Genomic DNA, 15,963 nt, shown 5'->3' on the forward strand with positions numbered 1-15,963 from the left:
CTGTGAATCGACTAGATTATGTTTTATACAAATTAAGACGATCGTAAAATAAAATAATATATTATCAGCGATTATCCAACCGCTTATCATAAATTGCGCATTTTATCGCTTATATGATTTTACGTGATCGTATACTTGCATTAATAATTTTATTAAAGTAAAATATCAATTTTTTGTGATACGTAGCGAGAATTATATTGTTTTTAGCATTTTTTTAAGCTACGAGTATATATACATGCAGTGTCAAATGAAAATCTTTAAAGTGCAAGAGTAAATTGTGTATTTTATAGTTCTGTATATTGACAAGATTTTTTTTATGAAAATATTAATGCATTCAATATTTGTTCAATTCTTATTTATCTTTGTACTGATTTTTTATGAATTATTATACATTTATAGTATGTATATATATATTTTTTATGATTTTACTGAAGCGAAAAATATTCAAGGTCAAGGTACTATAAACATTTTCGTAATTTACGTTTTAATAAAAATTGTGGAAAAAATACAGGAATGCAGTGATTTTTATATATATGTATTAAAAAATGTTTAAATCATCTTGGAAATTATTTCAACATTACCATAAATATAACAATAACACTTTAAATAAAGCCTCAACAGAAAAATAGTACTGATAACTTTCTACAGAATTTCATATAAAAGTGGTACATCTGCTTTACAATAATTCTAATTGATTCTAAAGTGGCTCAGTTATTAGGCTTTTGATAATAAATAAGAAAATTTCTCAAAAGAGTGTTTGTGCAATGTACTCAATTTTACTTAGTTCAATGGCAGTTCCTCCACGATTTTCATAGTACTTTTGAATGTTTAAAATAATCAATGTCGCGACGGTGACTACACATTGACCTTTATAAAGAAGGCTATAATCTTATTTAGAGCTATGACATGAAAAATAACCATTATATTTAAGAATTTAAAAGTAAAGGTGCGCCCACATTCTCCTCAAACACGCACATGTTTAGTAGTAAGTTCTTCGATCAGATGCATCCAATTTCATTTTCATCAGCTTTTCTAACTTCATTCATTGTTTTATCACACAGAAGATAACATCAACACGCGTGACGTATTTTATTCCATAGAAAACATGTTTGAATTATGTTTGCATACCATTAAGTTGCATGCTACTAATCTAGATACCCATCTGCAGTTGAACGTAGATATACGATACTAAAATACACAATTCAAGGTAAGGTTATCTGTAGCTCAATGTAAAAACACCATAATTGTTCTTTGGACGACACACTGTCGTGCAAAAAAAATACATGTGCGTCGTATTCGTTATATCGATGGCAATGGTGATTAGCACTCATATCATCGTCGAACAGTTAGTATAAAACCCGGAAAAATCCAATAACCTTACTTCGCGTGTGCTCAAATGTCGCTGCTTATTCATCATCATAATGATGTTTGTAAAACAATAGCAAAGTGACGTGTACCATAATTGTAATTATTAAAAAAAACACGATGAAACACAACAATAAGGCGTTAATGCAATGAGCCAATTATGATCAATCGATTGTGATAGTTTACAGCAAAAACAAAAAAAAGGAAGTGTAATGATATTTTTTTTAAAGTATGTATATTAAAAATATACTTATTTTATAAATCTACTTTTTTATTTTTTTATTTTCTCTTTATGTTTATATTATGTATTATACATGTATGTTTAGCTATATTAGCTAAATAAATTAAGAAAAATAAAGCCCCTATATTGATGAAACATGCCAGAAAAGATGAAATTTGGAAAACAAATAAGAAAAGAGATGTCAGAATGATATCTACTTTTCATAACAGCAAAATGAGAGACACGGGAAAAATAGGGCATAATCAGGGGACGGTTGTACACAAACAAAAGCATTTAAGTTTATTGTTTTTATTTACCGTCAGTGATTTCTGATCGCTGGTTATCCATCGCTTGATAGCACTGATAGTATGGGATGTGAGCAGATTTTTTAAAATTATTTTATTAAAAAAAAAATTAAGAAAATAATAGTTAAAAAAACTGGCAAGTATATATACGTGTATTAGTTTGTCTGCTAACCGATATTACACTATATTTAAAAAATATGATAGCTATCTTAATCGATAATACTACGGACTTCTGATATGCGAGTTTTGGTCAAAGTGAATTCAAATCAAATTTTGTTTAATAGGAGGGCGCAGAAACAATTATCACTTTCCAGAAGTCAAAAATTCACGTCAAAAGCAATAAAATTGTGTCGGCGCCGTCGCAGTGGGAACGCACGGGAAGTGTTTTACAATTTGAATCGCTAAAATTAAATGCGTAGTTTGTTTTCAAGCGCGGCAAAACTAAGATTTCCCATAGATGTCAAACTTGCTTACATATGGCAACTCTTCTGACGTCTGTCAAGCGCACTCTGCGAAGTTTGAACATTGAAATATGTTATAATCACATCATTTTTTTTACAAAGTTTTGATTGAATAAGATTCAAAATGATGTAGCACTTATATAAACAAAACTTTTTATTATAAGTGTGCCAGTAAGTGCTCGATTATATGAATAATATATCACGGTTTGTTGACTTTCTAGAATCAAATATTAAAAGACAAACAGCAGTGAATTTGCAATTAAAGATATACATACCAAAGTTAATTAAGCATATTACAATGGTAGTAATAATGAAAAATCTTAAATTTGATAAACAAAAAGTTTAAGTCACTGTCAGCAAGTATTATCTTTTTATAAAGAACATACTACATAAGTTTGATGTAACTGAATATACCGAATTTAGCTGTTCCAAAAGAGAAATTATTGCACAGAAGAAAAATTGCTAAAAAACCATGACGTAGATACATATTTTGCCACATTGGAATTAAAAATAACCCACTCTTAGATATTTTGGCTATCGATTATTCCAGGTATGCAATCATATATTTATAATTATTGTAAAATGTCGTCTATTAGATAACATCCAAGAAACTGCATATTTATAAGCTGTCCGTTGGCTGATATATATATAACGTTCCCAATGCGACCGACGGCGTAGATTTGATCGACATTAACTTTAAATCCTCATACATACTAAGGATTTATTACACGTTCACGTTTAAAACGTATCTGGTTTATCTGCAATTCCAGTAATATATTCAATCAAATCTAACGAATATGTGCATTAAATCAGAAGCAATGATAATTTTTATGTATTGTACAAGGAAAAGCTCACTTTTGGCTCGGAGCCCGTCGACGGGAATTCAAAATTTTAAGTTTTCATTACGAAGTTTGTTTATCTAGTTTAATCAATGCATTCTTATAATCCTTAGACACGTTATGTATATATTTCATTTTCATAGTTATAACATTTATCAGTCAAATCGAACAACTCACATGACAAATAAATGAAAATTAATGTTGCATAACAAAATTATTGAAACTGTTGTCATGTTGATGTCGGCCATCTTGTTTTATATTTGAATGATTATTTTTCATTGGTCGAAACAACAGAATGCATTACCGGTGGCTCAGAAAGCAATGGAGCAAATCAATTTTAATTTTTATTATTATAATTAAATATATTTATTTTGTTTACGTGTATTATTATATACACCGTTTATAGAAAGCGATGCGATTTACAGAGTAGAAAATCGAACGGAGAATGTTTAATTTTAAAGAAGCGGCTTAAAACAATTATATATAAGATAAAATGAACAAATAAAATATATTAAAGTAATTAATAAATAAATGACGATATGGTGTTTTTTTAAATAATATTAAAATTATTTTTAGAACTAATTTTTCAAAATGTAAAAGATAAAATGGTTGAGAATCACTGGTTTAATTATTATTAAAAAATCATAATAGAGGCAAAGAATTCATTATTATATGTAATAAAGAAAAACTATGGATATACTGCGCTTTTGATATTTGTTTTTAACCTTGATTTATGTGCAATTGTATATATGTATAATATTTATAATAATACGCCGTTCATGATAATATAAATTAAATGCTTAGATAGATTATTGTTATAACGTTTATGTATAAAAAAAAAATATTTTATTTAGTACTCGTTTGCGTATTTCCGTCGTCTGACTGAAATACGCAAATAAATTTTTGAATAAAAATAAATGTATTATCAAAAATACCGAACATAAAAATGATAGTTAACAAAAAGTAGAGGTCATCGGGAAATCGGCAAGTTGTGGTACAAAATGCTAACAAATATTTAATCAACACTAAAAATTGCCTTAACCTCGAAAATTGCAAATTGTTAATATTTACATTTATTAGAGATAGTTATTTTTCAAATGCTAAATTGTGGTTAAGTGAATAAAAATGTTTTTATCATGCTAAATACAATATTAATTATAAATACACATATGTGATAAACTGTTATGTTAGACAACCAGATAAATATCAATCAAATGAATAATGACGTTGAAAAGATATGGTAGTGTATTAAAATAATATTAAAACAACACATTTTTATAAAAAATAGAGATAACATATTTGGTTGATAAAAAATAGTAGACGAACATTTTACGCTGTTTTATTCGATTTAATTTTTGTTTTTCTGACGTTTTTTTTTTATTTTCTCTAATTTATCACATTCCGAAGACAACGTTTTATTTATATTTGAAATAACTATAGATTAAATTTCTATGTTGCTAAACAAATCATAATAGCTAACCGAGACAATTATTTGTAGTAGGTATTAACATTACAAGTATTAACACTCGCAATCAATTAAAAACGACGAAATCTGAGGCAACTGACGAAAACCGAGACAATTTTTTCTCGGCAAAAATTGACGAAAACCGAAACATTTAATTTGACCTACCGAGATCTTCTCGAAGTCGAAGTGAGAGTGTAGAAGAGGCAATACACTTTTGGGAGTGTAAGAAAAAAACGCAAACACTAATGGAGACAACCTGATAGTAATTAGGGATTCCAATCCCGGGCCAAAATTTTGATCCCGGGATTTCGGTATTGCAATTAGTCGATCCCGGGATCCCGGGATCAGTCCCGGGATAATTTTCATGTTATTTTATCGATAAAAATAATTTAAAATGAATAATACAATATATTATTACATCTGTTTTTTATAACGTACAATGTATGAAGTACGTATAATTTTAGTCTTGGGCTTAAAATAGAAAATAATATAATAAAAATAAAAAAAGGAAGGTCTTATATATTTATTTGAGAAGATAAAAAATGAACTTTTGACAATGTATGTACATATGTACATTCATAGACAAAATTAATGGAAAACATTATTTTGAATAAAACTCACGAAGTAACATCAAAGCATCAAGCGTTTCATCATTTAGTCTTGATCTGATTTTGGTTGCTAAGCAGCCTGCTGCTGAAAAAGCACGTTTAGACTCACAGCCTCAAATATTCACAGATGACACGTGCAACTCGCGCAAGTTTGTACACAAAATATAACGATTTTGTCAATAATAATTCGAGTGTACTTGATAAATCAATCAATCCGAAAAATTCGGGATTATGTTTTATAATCCCGGGACTCATCGGGTATTGAAAATCGTTCGGGATCCCGGGATCCGGGATCCCGGGATTGGAATCCCTAGTCGTAATGTAATAAAAACACAGTGTTTCAATTATTTTATGCCACCCACAGATAAAAAACCATGAATGAAATAATTTTAATAGATGTATACAAGTCAAAACGACCCGTCTATATAGTGCTAGTTTTAAATTAGTAATCGATAATTTTAATCTTGCGACCAACTTCTTCAAAAGTTTGAAATAATCATTAAATATATTATAGTTAATGATAAATTAAACAATACATAGTATTTTCTGTTAATTTTCTGAGATTAATAAGCCTAAATTTTTTACTTTTTCTATACGATATATTGAAGAGTTTTTTACTTAAATATATTATTTCATAATCACGAATATTACTTTGAACACACTTGATGTAACAAAGAGCGTGCCTATCACTTTAACCTTATTGTTTAAAGTTTAAAATAAACACCTTAACCTAGTTAATTTTTTTTTAATTTTTATATATGACATAAATATTATTGTATTTTTTATCCGAAGTTAATAAAAAAAATAGTATATATATATATATATATATATATATATATATATATATATATATATATATATATATATATATATATATATATATATATATATATATATATATATATATATATATATATATATATATATATATATATATATATATATATATATATATATATATATATATATATATATATATATATATATATATATATATATATATATATATATATATATATATATATATATATATATATATATATATATATATATATATATATATATATATATATATATATATATATATATATATATATATATATATATATATATATATATATATATATATATATATATATATATATATATATATATATATATATATATATATATATATATATATATATATATATATATATATATATATATATATATATATATATATATATATATATATATATATATATATATATATATATATATATATATATATATATATATATATATATATATATATATATATATATATATATATATATATATATATATATATATATATATATATATATATATATATATATATATATATATATATATATATATATATATATATATATATATATATATATATATATATATATATATATATATATATATATATATATATATATATATATATATATATATATATATATATATATATATATATATATATATATATATATATATATATATATATATATATATATATATATATATATATATATATATATTAAATGATTACGCCATTTCATAAAGTATTCAATTTTATTATTTAACTATAAACACGGATTAAAAAGATTAGATAAAAAATACACATTTTATAAAAATGTACACATGACTTTAATCGTTTTAAAATCATGTAGAATTCAATAACAAAATTATGACAATAACTATGACCTAACCGTCAGATAATATCGTAAAATAAATAAGATAAAAGAGCAATTATTCGAGTTAATCAAGCGATTAATAAAAACATATCAACCAGGTTACTTTACAACCTTACAACGATCAAATCTCGAGTGAAATGTCGACGAACTCGATTTCTCTCGCGTACAAAATAAAACACTATGGTTACAAAACCTTCACCGTTATGCATGGCATTATGATAAACCATGTAAGAGAACTATATTCCTATGTAAAAGTGTATTTTTTATCAGTGGACTTTGTTTGCTTTAACAATAAAAAATAGACGTAGATAACGAATATATCCAAATCAGAATAACTAATTATCTATGTCTAAATGACAGTCAAACTATTAGTGCAATATTTCATAATTACCAAAAATAGATTAAAATTTTCTTAAGACCTTGGAAGTTTCCTGTAATTAACAAAACTTCTTGTTCATATTACGGAATTGATCAGCGTTGTTCAAGCGTGAAAAGCAATCAAACTATCATTAAATAACAATGCATGCAAAATGTTTTAAATTTCAAATTTTCCAACAATTATTTGCTATTCTGAACTAGGACATAGTTATCAACGATCATTCTTCGAGCGTTCGTAAATTTGCTATTCGCCATCAATTTGATCTCTTGTTTATTAGTTCAACGTACGATGCTTCTAAGTTGTATAATAATAGCTACAGTTCATGATCGTGATTGAACAAAGAGAAAAAATATTCCATCCAAAATATAAAATCATTTTAACGAGACGTTCTCTACAATCAATCATTGTAAATAGTAATTATATTACATCTAATAACACTAATGGCTTTCGTGTCATGTAATTATGTAATTATACGCCACTGGACACCAATTAAGTAAAACCCAAAATGCTTCTAAGTATATCCAAAGTTGCTTTTCTGCTACAATTACGCATCAAACATAATATGTTTTATTAGAAATTTGATAATCGTAACTTGACAGGTTTCCCCAATGCGTCATGAATGTACACAAATATGGTAATGAAAAAAAAATGTGCACCGTAACACATAAACAGTTCTTCATAGCTAACGCCGAAAATATCATTTTCTAGCAAGCTCGTATAGAAGCTGGATGGCTAGTGTAATAAGAGGGCTGACGTTCTAGCCGCATTGGTTGAGAATAAGGGACGCAATCGCGACTCTAGGGCGCTAACATTGTCGACACCACTCCCCAGTATCTGAAATGCAATGAATTGTATCCCAACGCTCCTAGCAAAAAGGCACTATGATACAAAACAGTATACACATCGTACTCCTTTTTGTAGATATCTATGAGATTTCAGACTGCACAGCAATATTCGAGGAAGCTACTAAAATACATATCGTACAGAACGCAAATCGACAATAAATTGTTCAAGTGACACGCGCTCCGCATAACAAAGCCGAGCATCTTCGACGCCTTATCGCAAGCTTTAATAATGTACGTATTAAATCTCCGTCACTCCCAAGTATAAAAATGTAACAATGTGACAGTTAGCCTGTGGTCGATTAACTACCTCCATTTCAATGTCTTTTTATAAAATATAGTTTTTTAACAACCCATTAAAACTAATCCTTATTAGAATATTTGTCTAACTATTCGCATCTGTTCATATTAGTAGTGGAATACATAAAAAATTCAAGAATACCAAAAACAAATTTATTGTGTATTTTTTAATATAAATAGTATTTGTGTATTACAACAACGCAGGTGGTTATTTTTCTTCTATGTACCACTGCATTATCTACATTCCAACTGTGCTCTATTATTATTTTTTAAAATGTATTTACTTATCTTGATGATATTTATAACTGCCATAGCCATACCAACTAATAGCTGACAAACAAAATAATGAATAAAAAACTTGGTTATTGCCGAAATTCCAGAAGTTGCTAATTTTTTCAAGATATTGTGCAGCTGTTGGACTTTCTCATTTGATGGTGTACTATATATGGGGGACCCGACAAAGCCGCGCCGGACAATCCCGCGCCGACTAAGCCGCCCCGACATTGTATTGCGCAAGACAATCCCGCGCAATACAACCCCGACATTGCCGCGACGATAAAGCCGCGCCGACATTGCCGCGCAAATCAAAATTATAAAATTGAATAAAATGAAAGAAAATGATTTTTTTAATTCTAATTATTTTGTTTTGTAGACAGCTCTATCACTAGTAATTCGCTTTTTGAACAGTTAGTCATAGATTGGATGATGCTGGACAGTTACAAAATATGCCGAAATAAAAATAAATCAATACAATATCATTAAAAAAGGTTAGGTTGTTTGGTTCTACAGTGAAAGTAGGCGCGAGCGGTAGCGAGACGCCTCCCTTTTCCTATATATATTTGTAATTATTAATAAATAAAAACCATGTTATAAAATTAATTTTGTTTTGACTTTGCGCGGCTTGTCCTGCGCGGCTTTGTTGGGGTGCCCTATATTTGATATGTTTTAAATCAATACATAATATATTTTATATTTTTAAGCACACCGTAGTGTTCAAAACCTGCCACTGAACAGAATTATTCATTATATTTTTTTATTAAACAGCAAATAAATGTATAATATATGACATATGTAAATATAACTTCACATCATGAATCATATTGAATACTTGGATTTTGTAGCAAAGTATAAAAAAACAACTGGTTAAAAAAATAGTTCTCTTAAATTATTTACTTAGTAGATTAATGTTTTGATAGACTAAGAGGAAAATCCTAGTAATAAAGTCATCGTTGTGTAAATATTGACTGGTTTCGTAATAAATATTTCTTGTTACAGGTACCCAAACTAAAGTAAGTAGAGTAGAAAAATCAATACAGTTTAAGGAAAAATTAAGATGATCTAAAAGCAATATAGTTTTTATCGGTACACAGAGTTTTATTGGTTACCTGAGTCTTAGTCTCGACTCTGATGACATCCATAGCGTTGGTATGACCTCTGACGATGGCCAAGGTGCTGGCCATGACGGGGTTCCTATCGTACGGCTCACTGCAATCATAAACCAAGATAGAAGCAATTTAGTACATTCATAAATTACAATTGCTGGGCCAATTTTGCCAATGACGCTATTGATAAATTAGATTTAACGATAAAAATAGCAGCAGTCATAACTGCAAACTTCTGATCGAACACAATAAGATTTTATAAGGATGTTTCATTTAAACATACTCTGAAACCTGATTTGATTGGCTTGCATTTCATTTACTTTAGTCTATTCACAACATACATAAATTAAAGTAAAGTTTTCCAAAATGTTAATAAAGGATTGCGGTAGCATATGCATATAATATAATCTCTCAGGGTCAATTCGGGTAAATATATTTTTTTTCTATCGTGCGTGGATCCAAGAAATAGATTAGGGAAAACCAGCTGAGGCTTATTTTATACTGCATGGACTTATTTTGACCCCAGATCGTTCACTTAATCAAACACGATAAAATCAGAGTCGACTTAAGATTACCTTATATTTTCTACGTATCAATGGAATATTTCCCAAAATATTTTCTAAATAATATAATAATAAAATAAGCTAATTAATTAATAAAATACCTTATCATTAACCCGTCTTATTATTATGTAATAAAAATGAGCTAATAAAAACTCAAACAGTGCATTAAAGTGCAGTAAAACGATACACGTGCTTTAGTGCCTTTCAAGTTCGCGTACTTTTAAATTTCTGCATTTTGATGCAAGTAATAACGTAGTTCCTTTAACGTTGTTTTTATGTATTATATATCTTGACAATGAATAGACTATAGATAAATATTTCTCATCGTGCGATAATGTACTTCATATCGATCACAAATATAAATGTTATATACGTTAGCCAGAATATATTGTTACGTTTTGTAAAAAAAAAACAATGTCGTGGCGACCAACATAAATTAGATGCGAGACGAAATTTGCTTTCAGCAAAGTTGTAAAAACTAATACATTTTTTTATCTACGCATAAAAGCAACGTTTGAGTTCACCGTCATAAAATAATTTCGAAAATAATGAACCTAAAAACATCATTTAAGACGCAATTAACGCTTTTAAAACTGATACTTATTGGTGGCCTGACAGGTGTGCAAAGTTATTTATTGTGAATATTTCGTTGCAGTATGATAGACGTTAGCTCAATACGTTGCAACGTGGTAAACAATCTATAACTATTAAGTAAGTAACATCTTTTGTATTTGTGGTAAGTCTGTAAATTTCACAATTATAGTTATATAATAATCATTAATTCTGATTCCATGAACACGATAAAATTGAAAAGGAATAGTCAACATAGGATTTGAATACAGGTCTTCTATGACTTATACCGCTGGTCTATCCTACTGGTAAAATTAAAAATACCAAGAGAATGCTTTCTTTCCCCAGACACGGCAAAAAAATCACTTTGAGAACTATCCATTTCTTCATTATTCATAAGTGAAATATAGATGACAACTTTGGATGTACGCGCCCCACCAATTTGCTTTATAGCAGTGAACATCACGCCTTCCAATGTTTATCCAAAATACACAGACGCTTTAGTCACAGTTGACAACCAGTTACTGTGATATTACATATATTTTATTTTGTGCGAAATAGACCGAAATATTCATTTTTATAGCCGGATGTGACACTGAAATGAGCATTGCCTCTTCAACAAGAATAAGCGAGACAACGAATATTCTTACGCGTATGTATCGACAATGCATTCACAAAATTATTACAGTACGAATTTTTGACGTATCAGTTAACATCAAACTGTCTTTGGATTCGGAACTCTCACAATTTTTCATAGTGACTTTTTGAAAATTGAAAATGAACTGGCAATATTTTTCTTCTACATCATAAGAAAGTTAACTTATTGGAACAAAACCAAACCCTTCTTGGAACGAAACCAAAGAAAACTGTCGAGAAAGTTAATAATTACATTTTTTAAATAATATATCATACGTGTAAAATTGTTATCAACTTCTGCATACACTCTTCGAAGTATGCCGATACGCGGCAGTTTCCCGATAATAACCGTTATTGTAGCGTAGGTAAAAACAAAAACAACACACAATCGTATTTTCGTGCGAAGTATATGACTTTATTCTTGTGACTTGGCTCTAGCACGCGCGAATGTAAACATAAACTCAAACATACATATACACTATATTATTGTTGAATATTAAATTATATCACTAGAATTAAAAAAAACGATTATGTAGCTCCTCATAGCTTTCGCCAAAAACATATTTATGTATGGCAAGATTTAAGAGTGCTAGAGGAGCGTTCTCAAGCGCTGATGTACTGGCCGCGACGTCAAGAATAAGGGACGCAATCAAAACTCTCTAGGGCAAAAACACATATCATTGGCGGATTAGACACCACCCTTTAAAAATCAGAGAAAAAGAAAACTGTGGCAATAAAATAAAATATAAATAACATACTTGCAAATATAGTACGCCACCGACATAGGATATTGTACAAAAGCCACTCCTTTAATTACCTTTTTTCGAATCGCAAATAAAAACATTATATTAATTGTAGTAAAAACGCTGGCAACAATTAGGAAAAATCTGCCTAGAAAACCAAACATTTTTGACAAATCTGCTAGAATCGCTTTGAACAGATGGCGATTTATGGAGACACATATTTTCCCTCATAAGATATTGTGTATAACTCGTCGTCAACCAGCATATCCTCATTTCTAATATCTCCTATATGTGTATTTAAATTGACCAGCGATGCTGGAGACCATTAGTTTATCCGACCGCGACTGACAATGGCGACAGCCCAGGAAGGAGGTCGAGCCAAAGCCCGAAAAAGTAAGGGTCGTAATTGGTGATGGGGCCAGAGTAAAACTACATATTCAGGATTTAGTAGTCGAGTAGCAACCTTTAAGCATCAAGGAGTTTTCTCAAGACATAACGACAATCTACGCGGCATATGTAAAATATACGTGATATTTAACAAAACCTTTTTATAAGATAATTCTGAATTCGATAGGTAATACGTATATATGAGTCAACATAAAAAATACCAGAATTTTTCTATTGATTTTGACATATATTCATACTAGTGATATGTTGTTGGACCTTATATTATAAGAATGTTTTGGACTTTAGCCAGTCCAGTGTAGTCGTACTATTGGATTGTATGTATACGAGAAAATCCGAGTGGAAACTTACGCGAGTAAATTATTCTTGTATCCAATCCCTAGAGATACGGATATTTCGCATCTATTTTTTTCCAATTTCGCATTTTTCGTTCATGAATTTCGTGTTTTGTAGCAAATAAAATGTTACGTTTTAGCATCTTTCTCGCATTTATATTTACCGTACAAAAACCTTACACACATTCAAATTTATTTATATAAATATACATAGAATTTAGAATATAAAAAAAACAACAACACTGACAATTCAACATATATAAAAGTATATTCATATTATTGAAAATCTAACTACTTTAATATAAACTAAAAGTATAAAACTATAACGTAATATAAAATGTAAAAGTGTATTCGTAAACTTTATTAAAAATAGGCATATTATAGGTTTATTCTGAACTAGATTTTAATATTATTACAATTAAACTATAACTTACTAAAAATTCGTTTTTTATCTTAATTTAATTCGGAGTAACAAATCCAAAAATTTGGTATATTCTTTTTATAGAAATTATTTAAAAACTCTATTACAATTTTTCTTTAGTGTTTTTGTGGACGAAGCAGATTCAAAGTAGCAATTTGGAAAACACCATTCAGTATTTTTTTTGACAGAAAAAAAAACGCTGGTTATTGGGATTCTGGCATTTACATATAGTGCGACATAACACGATATTTGAGACATAGGCTTCATCGACACATTTATTTTGTGTTAAATGTGTTAACAAATTAAATATAAATATTAGACAGGGCTTTTTTTCAACAAAAAAAGGTGCCGGAACTCACTTTTTGTCAAGATTTTTACTAGAGAAAATTATATTAAAATATCATTTAAAGCAGCTTTTCCTATGCTTCGAAGCGCATAAAAAATTAAAAAAAAAATATATTTTTTATTTACTTTTGACATGTCAAATCTAAAGTTAAATAAACAAATACAAATATACAACTGAAGACTAAATTTAAAATAAAATTGTAAAATATCATATATTTGAATAAAAGTTTATTCAAATATATGATACATAATACATCAGATATATAATACATCAGATTTCGGCAATCAAAGTGTCAATGTAAAATCATCAAGGGGGCATTTGCCCCTCCTTAAATTTGGCCAAAAAAATGCATGTAGTTTAATGAAATACTATGAATTTTATTGAAATTAAAATATTAAGAAAAACGATCACTGACTGGCCAAATTTTGCCCACTTTCTCTGGATAAAGTAGAAATAACGTCCCTGTTTCCAAACCAGAAATTATCGGGAAATCCCTCAAAGAAAATCTAATGCTTGCACTTCACTCTCCGAAAGTAGGCGACAGTTGGCCAAGGACGGTGAATATAATGTGAAAATTCGGGGTTACTTCGGTCGAGCTCGGTTGTCCCCGCTCTAAAATCTCTCGGAAGTTCTCCGAGGTTACCGCCAACGGAAGGTAAAGTGGGGGTAAGTTAGGTCGACGCGGTCAACTTCGAGCGCCTCGAAAAATTCCGAAGTCGGTTTCCGAAGACGCATTTTTCTTTCGAGCGCGAGCGGCGAGATACTTCCCCTTTCGCTCTCTCGCGTGTTAAGTGACGAGAGAGAGAGAGATAATGATATGGTTTATCGCAAACTGAGATAGAACGATTCAATTTCAATATGGGCGTCTTCACGATCGCTGCACTGTGTGGTATTTTTGCCCGATCTGGACGGCCAAAATTATTTCTCCACTTTAGTTGATTCCATAAGTGCTCTTAGTCAAATATATAATATTATAAGTGCTAAAAAATACAATTATTTAAAGTATTTCTTTAATTGTAGGCCCGAGGAAGAGGAATTCCGTGTTGAACGGTCGTGCGAATTTCGCCGCGTAGCGTAAAAAAAAATTGTATATGTCACAAATTTGCTGTTTTTTATTAAGAAAAAGTATTTGACTAGCATTTTATCATACTCGGTATCGTTTTTTTTAAATATGTGTATATTTAGTGATTCTAAACAAATTTTTATTTTATTTTATTAGTACGCGATCCACAATTTGACGTTTACTGATTTTACCACGGTAACCATATTATTAAAAAATTACAATCATTACAAAACTGTATTTTAAATTTGACGTTAACACGTTACCTATTTAAAAAGTTATAATGGTTTAAAAGGTTTAGGTCGTAACTTTCGCGACTAAGCCCCGTCCCATTTTTAAGAATAATGCATTTTTAAGGTAAACAATGTGTTAAAAACCGCAAAAATCCGCAGTCAATTTTACATGTATCATAAAGAGAAAGACCTAAGCTATATCTTGTATATAAAATCTCAATTCAGCAAATTGATTTTCCATACTTTTCCTTAAAAAAGAATAGAAATTATTCATTAATTGCACACTTGAACGTTTCCTGTTTATTATTTATTAGTGACAGTGAAGCCTCGATTCAACATAAAATGTCTTATTTACTAATATTGATCTATTACGGTGCATTGCAATCATCCACCATCTCCTTTTTCTCCATTTGGTTTTAATTTTTTTTGTGTTTAAAACACGCACGTAGTTATAATACGTGAGAGCACATAGAGCACATAGGTGACAGCTGCGGCCTGTACGTCCTCCATGTCGGGAAGCGCGCACGCGTATGAAATTCCCGGCTGTGCGAACGCTATTCGAAAAACGGCGACCTTGACCGACTTCGGTCGAACTTCCACTAGGACAACTTTCGGAGAGTGAAGTGGAGGCATAAAAAAAGTCTCGAATCTATTTCGAAAATATTTAAAAAATATGTTATTTCAGTGATATAATTTTCACCAGTAGATATATATTTCGACTAGCGAAAATATAATTTAACTGATAAGCGCTAGTGAAATTACATATATGCTGTTTT

At 29.2% G+C, this 15,963-nt stretch overlaps 1 protein-coding gene across 2 annotated transcripts in view; it reads right to left on the reverse strand.

The window, feature by feature from the left end:
* The window catches only part of Sk2 (Sphingosine kinase 2), a 31,258-nt gene that overhangs the window by 3,645 nt on the left and 11,650 nt on the right, over positions 1 to 15,963 (reverse strand). For both annotated transcript variants that reach the window (XM_088205083.1, XM_088205084.1), the window contains exon 2: positions 9,879 to 9,978. In XM_088205083.1, the coding sequence (XP_088061209.1) occupies positions 9,879 to 9,978 (100 nt within the window). The remainder of the gene's footprint in view (positions 1 to 9,878; positions 9,979 to 15,963) is intronic.

Source organism: Plectrocnemia conspersa, unplaced genomic scaffold, assembly GCF_051122295.1.
Source record: "Plectrocnemia conspersa isolate PC_06_02 unplaced genomic scaffold, ASM5112229v1 ptg000002l, whole genome shotgun sequence".
In the NCBI taxonomy this organism is placed as follows: domain Eukaryota; kingdom Metazoa; phylum Arthropoda; class Insecta; order Trichoptera; family Polycentropodidae; genus Plectrocnemia; species Plectrocnemia conspersa.